The 9856-nt window shown below is 37.6% G+C and overlaps 1 protein-coding gene across 2 annotated transcripts in view; it reads right to left on the minus strand.

The window, feature by feature from the left end:
- Positions 1 to 8969, minus strand: part of LOC131937417 (histone deacetylase 6) — a 204671-nt gene extending 195702 nt beyond the window's left edge. Inside the window, exons 1-6 of one of the 2 annotated variants that reach the window (XM_059294820.1) lie at positions 8824 to 8969; positions 5813 to 5919; positions 3932 to 4156; positions 2871 to 2905; positions 2618 to 2759; positions 1352 to 1489 (exon numbers count right to left, since the gene is read on the minus strand). In XM_059294820.1, the coding sequence (XP_059150803.1) occupies positions 1352 to 1489; positions 2618 to 2759; positions 2871 to 2905; positions 3932 to 4156; positions 5813 to 5857 (585 nt within the window). In that variant the 5' untranslated portion in view covers positions 5858 to 5919; positions 8824 to 8969. Of the gene's footprint in view, positions 1 to 1351; positions 1490 to 2617; positions 2760 to 2870; positions 2906 to 3931; positions 4160 to 5812; positions 5920 to 8823 lie in introns of both variants that reach the window. The other variant, XM_059294819.1, reaches the window with a different exon arrangement.
- Positions 8970 to 9856: the final 887 nt, after the last annotated feature.

The following is a 9856-nucleotide window of genomic DNA, read 5'->3' on the forward strand; positions in this document are numbered from 1 at the left end:
TTGTGCTGGTAATTACATTAGGATATGAAGTTGTGCTGGTAATTACATTAGGATATAAAGGTGTGCTGGTAATTACATTAGGATATGAAGTTGTGCTGGTAATTACATTAGGATATAAAGGTGTGCTGGTAATTACATTAGGATATGAAGTTGTGCTGGTAATTACATTAGGATATAAAGGTGTGCTGGTAATTACATTAGGATATGAAGTTGTGCTGGTAATTACATTAGGATATAAAGGTGTGCTGGTAATTACATTAGGATATGAAGTTGTGCTGGTAATTACATTAGGATATAAAGGTGTGCTGGTAATTACATTAGGATATAAAGGTGTGCTGGTAATTACATTAGGATATGAAGTTGTGCTGGTAATTACATTAGGATATAAAGGTGTGCTGGTAATTACATTAGGATATAAAGGTGTGCTGGTAATTACATTAGGATATACATAAGCCATACACACATCATTACAGTACCAGGGGGCCAACATCAGCACTACTCACATCATTACAGTACCAGGTGGCCAACATCAGCCATACATCATTACAGTACTAGGTGGCCAACATCAGCCATACACACATCATTACAATACCAGGTGGCCAACATCAGCCATACATCATTACAATACCAGGTGGCCAACATCAGCCATACTCACATCATTACAGTACCAGGTGGCCAACATCAGCCATACATCATTACAGTACCAGGTGGCCAACATCAGCCATACACACATCATTACAATACCAGGTGGTCAACATAAGCCATACTCACATCATTACAGTACCAGGTGGCCAACATCAGCCATACATCATTACAGTACCAGGTGGCCAACATCAGCCATACACACATCATTACAATACCAGGTGGCCAACATAAGCCATACACACATCATTACAATACCAGGTGGCCAACATCAGCCATACATCATTACAGTACTAGGTGGCCAACATCAGCCATACACACATCATTACAATACCAGGTGGCCAACATCAGCCATACATCATTACAATACCAGGTGGCCAACATCAGCCATACTCACATCATTACAGTACCAGGTGGCCAACATCAGCCATACATCATTACAGTACCAGGTGGCCAACATCAGCCATACACACATCATTACAATACCAGGTGGTCAACATAAGCCATACTCACATCATTACAGTACCAGGTGGCCAACATCAGCCATACATCATTACAGTACCAGGTGGCCAACATCAGCCATACACACATCATTACAATACCAGGTGGCCAACATAAGCCATACACACATCATTACAATACCAGGTGGCCAACATAAGCCATACACACATCATTACAATACTAGGTGGCCAACATCAGCCATACTCACATCATTACAATACCAGGCGTCGTAGTTCTTGCAAAGTTCCATCCTCTCCTCATACGTCAAGCTGACTGTTGTCTCTGCTAATTGCACCAGTTCCTTAGCATGTTTCGTTAAGATTTCTTCTTCTTTAGCTCGCCTTGTCTAAACATTTTCAAAGTTTCAACCAATTAAAATAATTAACAAGCAAATGGAAAAAGTGGAGTCAATGTGTAAAACTAATAGACAATGACAAAAGTTATGTCAGGTCAATGAACTTTTTACCTGTATTTGTTGGCAGCGCTGGATCAAACCCAGCTCACACTGTCAGGTCAATGACCTTTTTACCTGTATTTGTTGGCAGCGCTGTATCAAACCCAGCTCACACTGTCAGGTCAATGACCTTTTTACCTGTATTTGTTGGCAGCGCTGGATCAAACCCAGCTCACACTGTCAGGTCAATGACCTTTTTACCTGTATTTGTTGGCAGCGCTGTATCAAACCCAGCTCACACTGTCAGGTCAATGACCTTTTTACCTGTATTTGTTGGCAGCGCTGGATCAAACCCAGCACACACTGTCAGGTCAATGACCGTTTTACCTGTATTTGTTGGCAGCACTGGATCAAACCCAGCTCACACTGTCAGGTCAATGACCTTTTTACCTGTATTTGTTGGCAGCGCTGGATCAAACCCAGCTCACACTGTCAGGTCAATAACCGTTTTACCTGTATTTGTTGGCAGCACTGTATCAAACCCAGCTCACACTGTCAGGTCAATGACCTTTTTACCTGTATTTGTTGGCAGCGCTGGATCAAACCCAGCTCACACTGTCAGGTCAATGACCGTTTTACCTGTATTTGTTGGCAGCACTGTATCAAACCCAGCTCACACTGTCAGGTCAATGACCTTTTTACCTGTATTTGTTGGCAGCGCTGGATCAAACCCAGCTCACACTGTCAGGTCAATGACCTTTTTACCTGTATTTGTTGGCAGCGCTGGATCAAACCCAGCTCACACTGTCAGGTCAATGACCTTTTTACCTGTATTTGTTGGCAGCACTGGATCAAACCCAGCTCACACTGTCAGGTCAATGACCTTTTTACCTGTATTTGTTGGCAGCGCTGGATCAAACCCAGCTCACACTGTCAGGTCAATGACCGTTTTACCTGTATTTGTTGGCAGCACTGTATCAAACCCAGCTCACACTGTCAGGTCAATGACCTTTTTACCTGTATTTGTTGGCAGCGCTGGATCAAACCCAGCTCACACTGTTAGGTCAATGACCTTTTTACCTGTATTTGTTGGCAGCGCTGGATCAATCCCAGCTCACAACAGCGCTTGTAAGGCTCAGTTATCCTCAGGGGGTTTTCAGGGAAGTTTGGGTCCCACTCACACTTATGGAGGGTCATAACTTTGTCATAGATTAGGCCAGTGCTGAAAAATATTTCACATGTTGCCTAATGAATTGTTTAAACTAAACAAAATAGAGTACAAAAATAAACCTTGGAAACTGAAGAGTTTAGAGGAAATAAGATGTAGACTGACCTTAAATACCGAGGAGGGGCTTCCTCTCTTATCTCCTGCAAAGATTAAAAATATTTTAAAGGAGCAGAAAATTGTTGGAACCTGGGGTGTTAAAATATTTGTGTCAGTCCCTGGTACAACAGGGGGTTGTCAGAGGTGATTGGTTAAGTCAAACGTTTAGGTCCCTCACCAAAGTCAAACGTTTAGGTCCCTCACCAAAGTCAAACGTTTAGGTCCCTCACCAAAGTCCCTAGTTAAGTCAAATGTTTAGGTCCCTCACCAAAGTCAAACGTTTAGGTCCCTCACCAAAGTCAAACGTTTAGGTCCCTCACCAAAGTCAAATGTTTAGGTCCCTCACCAAAGTCCCCAGTTAAGTCAAATGTTTAGGTCCCTCACCAAAGTCCCCAGTTAAGTCAAATGTTTAGGTCCCTCACTAAAGTCCCCAGTTAAGTCAAATGTTTAGGTCCCTCACCAAAGTTCCTAGTTAAGTCAAATGTTTAGGTCCCTCACCAAAGTCCCCAGTTAAGTCAAATGTTTAGGTCCCTCACCAAAGTCCCCAGTTAAGTCAAATGTTTAGGTCCCTCACCAAAGTCCCCAGTTAAGTCAAACGTTTAGGTCCCTCACCAACGTCAAACGTTTAGGTCCCTCACCAAAGTCCCCAGTTAAGTCAAATGTTTAGGTCCCTCACCAAAGTCCACAGTTAAGTCAAATGTTTAGGTCCCTCACCAAAGTCCCTAGTTAAGTCAAATGTTTAGGTCCCTCACCAAAGTCCCCAGTTAAGTCAAATGTTTAGGTCCCTCACCAAAGTCCCCAGTTAAGTCAAACATTTAGGTCCCTCACCAAAGTCCCCAGTTAAGTCAAATGTTTAGGTCCCTCACCAAAGTCAAACGTTTAGGTCCCTCACCAAAGTCAAACATTTAGGTCCCTCACCAAAGTCCCCAGTTAAGTCAAATGTTTAGGTCCCTCACCAAAGTCCACAGTTAAGTCAAATGTTTAGGTCCCTCACCAAAGTCCCCAGTTAAGTCAAATGTTTAGGTCCCTCACCAAAGTCCCCAGTTAAGTCAAATGTTTAGGTCCCTCACCAAAGTCCCCAGCTTAGAGGACAGTGTATCATCTCCCCCCTCACTGTCTGCGCTGCTTGACTCCACTGATGACGCAACATTCTGCTGGTGGCTTGACTCCACTGATGACGCAACATTCTGCTGGTGGCTTGACTCCACTGATGACGCAACATTCTGCTGGTGGCTTGACTCCACTGATGACGCAACATTCTGCTGGTGGCTTGACTCCACTGATGACGCAACATTCTGCTGGTGGATGAAACATGCACACAAAAATGTTTTATTCTTCTTCATGTGGCTCTAACATTTGTATGTGGTGAGTCAAGTTTGTGTTAACTGTCTTTATGTGGCTCTAACATTTGTATGTGGTGAGTCAAGTTTGTGTTAACTGTCTTTATGTGGCTCTAACATTTGTATGTGGTGAGTCAAGTTTGTGTTAACTGTCTTTATGTGGCTCTAACATGTGTATGTGGTGAGTCAAGTTTGTGTTAACTGTCTTCATGTGGCTCTAACATGTGTATGTGGTGAGTCAAGTTTGTGTTAACTGTCTTCATGTGGCTCTAACATTTGTATGTGGTGAGTCAAGTTTGTGTGAACTGTCTATGTTAACTGAAACTATGTTTCAGCTTTATCCATCTAAAGACCGAGGTAGCAAACATTGCTCCGATATATTAATTGATGTATTGTTAGGCCGATTGTATATTAATTCTACCCAGCTATTCATTTTATCCACATAAGCAACAGGCCTAACTGTTGAGCAAGAAAATTGTTGCAAATGTGTTGATTAAATTAATCTAATCCATAATTTAAAAACAGAAAGTAAAGCAGAGATGTAACCGCCCTTGAAAGAAAAAAATCAGAAATTTCTTGTACAAGCGGGGGGAGGGTGGTGTAGGGTAAGAACCAACTTAAAAATAGATGTGTAAACAACAGCTTATGTAGAATGTTGTTAGGTCAGAATTCCACAAACATCCATTCACTAGATAATTACAGGGTACACGTAGGGATGGACAGTAGGTGACACGTTCAAAGAGACTGACTGCTCTGACAGGACAATAGTAGTCTTTATACTGACCAGTAGCTAGGGTTGTTAGCACCAGGGGGGATAATCTGTTAGGTCACAAGTTTTGAGCCCATTGTCCCGTGGGAATAGCTAGGGGGTTAAGACAGGGGTATAAATACAGGCAGGTTAGTTAGTCTCTCTCTCTCTCTCTCCCGACGTTAGCGGTTAGGGGAAGCCTCGCAGAACAAGCATTCAGTGAATTAATAAACGTCATAAACTAAGAAGGTCTCCTGTACCGTTGATTACTTCACTGTAGCTGACTCGGGTAGAATCATTAAATACCCCTAGACAACGACGGCCTCATTGGCTAGTGCCCGAGTCAGTGTCAACAACGTATTCGCCGGCGACTAAGCAACCGGACGGCAACAGCGTAGTCCGGTCTGCAATAAATGTGATCACGAGGTCTTACGTCAAAGGCCGCATGATCATTTTTAGCTTAAGTCAATATATTTTTTAATGGCAGAAAGGTTTCCTCGAGTGGAAAAAGAGAATTTCAGAAAAAAAAAGCAGAATAGTACACCTATGGTAAAGGTAAACTACTAAACTAAAGATGAATTGGCCTACTTGCTGAGCAGTAAAATTAAATGCCAATAGCCTTGTCTATAATATAACGTATAATTTATAGGCGCTGTATAATAATATGAATAGGCCTATAAGATAGATCTCTTGTGCACATGTAGATAGGTCTACCTTCTGTTTCATCTGTGTGTACGTCTAATTTGTGTACGCCTAATTTGTGTACGCCTAATTTGTGTATGCCTAATTTGTGTAGATCTAATATTGATATTATAAATGAAATGACTCTAAATTCTAAAACATGAGTCTCAGTAATAGCTGACCTGAAGAGTAGCAAGCTCTGCAGATGAAGCCAACACATCAGACATTTTATTTCAGATCTGGATCTACAAGTCAAGCACAATCTACAGGCTTCAGGTTTAGGTTTAATCTGTGGGGGGAAAGGTAAGGCATCATTAACTGAGTGTGAGTTATCATGAAGATCTGGATCTAGAAGTCAAGCACAATCTACAGGCTTCAGGTTTAATCAAATCTGTGGGGGAAAAGGTAAGGCATCATTAACTGAGTGTGAGTTATCATGGCCTGGGATTTACTGCTAGTAGACTAAGTAGGCCACTATTAATTCAATTATACTACACTATACTCATTACTCTAGTGCAGGCTGAATTGATTACGTTACAAAAACTATAGATTTACTGGCCTGGACAGTATACATAGATATTGACTCAAGAATCACTCTAGATCTAGTTATTCCATCCGTCTAGTAGAGTTAGAGTAGGCCTATAGATTTTCTGGTATTAATTAGGACCTAAACAATAAAGTTCAATAAGTAGGCAAAAGTAATAATTTAATTAACTATGCAGTAGTATGTACTATGTACAATTATGTACATGTAGGCCTAGGCCTGGTAAAATGAAAAAAAAGTCACAGAAAAGTAACAAAAATCTAAGAAATATTTTGATTTAATTGTTGAGAACTGTACAATTTTTTGCTGTTTTTTTTGCCGCTATATAGACCTGGGTCCCTATAGCCATGGCCGCTATTCGGACCAGGCATTTAGTTTGGTCTATAGATAAAAACTTGTATAACCTCTATCAAAATTATACCTTTTATGTTTATTTGATTTTTCTTGTGGATTTGCTAGTGTTAGGTCCTACTATTTCTAAATACCCTATATTTAGCTCTATCAAAAATCATTAAATATTGGATATTTAATATTATTTAACGTAAGACGTCGTGGCCGAGTGTAGAACATCATGTCTCTCAAATCTTGTCAGTTACCGGTTCGGAACCTGATTAACCTAGGATTTCCCTTTGCTTGTTCCTGGTTAACTAAAATAGTCAGTTTTGTGCAAGAAGAAAATAATTCAACTAATTTTCTAGTTCTGTCACGATAATTGCATTGCATAGTTGTTGTTTTTAATTTATTTTTTGTATATTCTATGTCTTTTCTAGATTTAGATCTTTAAATACGCCAATTCTAAACGTCATTGCTCCTATGATAGCCAGTAATGTTTTCTTGTCAGGTGGAGAAAAATACAGACACTGTCTAGTTAGGGTCACTGTGGGTTCACATTGATTTAGATATGAATAGTGTAGGCGTAAAGCATACGTCATAATAATACCATTACTATCTGAGATTGCTATTATAGCGTACTACTACGCATGCGGGATATAAGTGTTCAAGAAAATGTGCATGGGAGCTGTAGACTGTAGCCTATATTGAGCTGTTAATTTCTACCATTATTTTTTATTTATTTGGACTGATATGCCTATAAAATCAAATTATGCTTAACAGAAGAAAAAAAGAATGCACATTTTTACAAGTGCTTCAACATACCATAAGCCATAAATATTATATAATAGACCTAATGACTCCCCTTCGCCATGACATTTAGGCCTATCATCAAATTTATATCAGGTAGGTATTTTTACAGCAAGTTCTCAAGACATCATTTAGAATTACAAGAAAAAAATCACAACAACTTACAAGGTATTATAATAATATTAATCCCTATATTGATCTGCATCTTAAAATAATTGTTTAGGCCCTAAGTAAATCTTAATTTTATTGGCTGGTCCGAATAGCGGCTGAGGCTTTGAGGACCTGGATCCTAAAATGGGTAAAATCACGATATAGCGTCGGTTATTATTCCGGAACTGTACAGCAGTAAAAAACAGTAAAACCATGGCGTAGTCTGTCGAGGCGTTCCGGAAACCACCAGAAATACTGTAAACCATCATTTATTTGCCCCCATATTATTTTTAATACATAATGTTTAAAAATGTGCAAGGATTGATTTTAGTTGCATTTTAAATACTGTTTTGCTAATTATTTTGTATTTCTAATTATTTTAAGTGTATGTGCTAATTATTGCTGCTACTAAACATTATTCTAGTTATTCTTACTACTTTTAACTTAAGTAAATCTAATTGTCTTATTTAGTAACAGAACTAGAGCTGGTTGTCGCAAATCTTCTGCAGGTTTTTTCTGTTTCTTAAAAAAAAACATTAATTAGTATTACTACACTCGAATTTATTAATAATATTTAGATTTACTAATTGTTGCTAATTTTTTGTCAGTTAAACATTAAATTAAGTTAAAACATTAATTTAATGCACTTGACTTTATTTTTCTTTCAACGATCAAATCAACAATGGTTTACAGTTTACAGTAACGAATGTTACCGAAACTCAAAGAACATTACCCAATAATTTCCGACGCTATATCGTGATTTTACCCTAAAATGGGCCGTGGCTATTCGCATTCGGTCCCTGCGGCCGATCTAGATCTAGACTAGGACTAGAGTCTAGATCTAGAATTCTAGATCTTAGATCTACTATCTAGACATCATCATCTAATCTAGTCACTAGTTACTAAAGTTAACTTAAAAAATAGTCTACTAATTAAAAACCTAGTCAGTCCTAGAGATCTAGACTCTAGTCACTCTAGTAGTCTAGAGAGGTAGTCTAGAGTCTAGTGCCTAGTGAGATCTGTAGAATCTGGAGATCTAGACTAGATTTCTGGTGAAACCGTACGCCGTAAATAAATACACTACTCAGTACACTAGATCCAGATCTAGATCTAGATCTACATCTAGTCTAGAATCTAGAATAATCTAGATCTAGATTTAGAGATCTAAGTCTAGATCTAGACTCCTAGAGTTAGAGTCTATAGATCTAGATCTAGATCTAGATCTAGAATCTAGATCTAGATCTAGAGATCTAGATCTAGATCTAGATCTAGATCTAGCTTAAAATATTTTATTTTAAAATAATGTTGGCCTAAAAATACCCTAATTAATAAGTTATAGCAAAATAAAACTAAATGAACCTAGATCTGGAAATCTAGCCTGGAAATAATATATAAGATTCTAGATCTAGATTCTAGAACCTAAGTAAATGCGTGAAATCAATTTTGTTGACACCGAGAAACAAGTTCAAAAAATATGGTCACAATGGAAAATAATGGAGCATTATTTATTATCGTTTGCTACTTTCGTTATCTAGTTTAATTAAAAATTCGCATTTTTGGTTTTCCACGTCTTGTGTTTGTGGTTAGCTAATTTTTTTTTTTTTTTTTTTTTTTTTTTAATTTTTATGGTTTCTCTTACTTCATAAAATTAACAAAATATTTAAAAATTAAGACCTAGATCTACGTTCACTCGTTTTATTTTACTTAAAATATCTATCTTGTAAAATATCTATCTTGGCAGTGGCGGAACTCTAGAAAAAGAGGGCCACCCCGCAAAAAATTCTTTTAGCCCCCCCCCTTATGTATATATATATATATATATATATATATATATATATATATATATATATATATATATATATATATATATATATATATATATATATATATATATATATAAACACAAAATACGAACATAGGATTCTCAATGCTGGCCTGTTCTGGTTTTGAAAAAAAAAATGTTTTTTTTTTCAATTAAAACAAATTACAATGACATGTCATATGCGTAAGCGCATTAGTCTGTTTTTAAATTTTTTTTTTTTATCTCTGCTATAGAACCTCTCTATCCCAAATTAGTCAAAAGAATATAAAACATGAAAGCTTTGTATACGTAATGTTGTCTCGTGTTATGTTAATTTTTAAGTTTTTTTGTATTTATATTATTAATTTTAAATGCATTTCCTTTTTATACAATGCCATTTTTAGTAAGTACTTTATAAAACAAAATAATTAAGAGGAGTAATTACTTTTTAATTTGTTTAGTGCAAATCTATTAAAAGAAGCTTATGAGGCTATTTAAAAAAAGGGAAATAAGTCATGGAAGTGGTTTGAACGTTTACTTATCTTTGATAAGTTTGATTGTAGGAGAAAGAGGAATCGGATTTCACGGTGG

This window comes from Physella acuta, unplaced genomic scaffold (genome assembly GCF_028476545.2).
Source record: "Physella acuta isolate Inbredline_101_S28 unplaced genomic scaffold, ASM2847654v3 ptg000209l, whole genome shotgun sequence".
In the NCBI taxonomy this organism is placed as follows: domain Eukaryota; kingdom Metazoa; phylum Mollusca; class Gastropoda; family Physidae; genus Physella; species Physella acuta.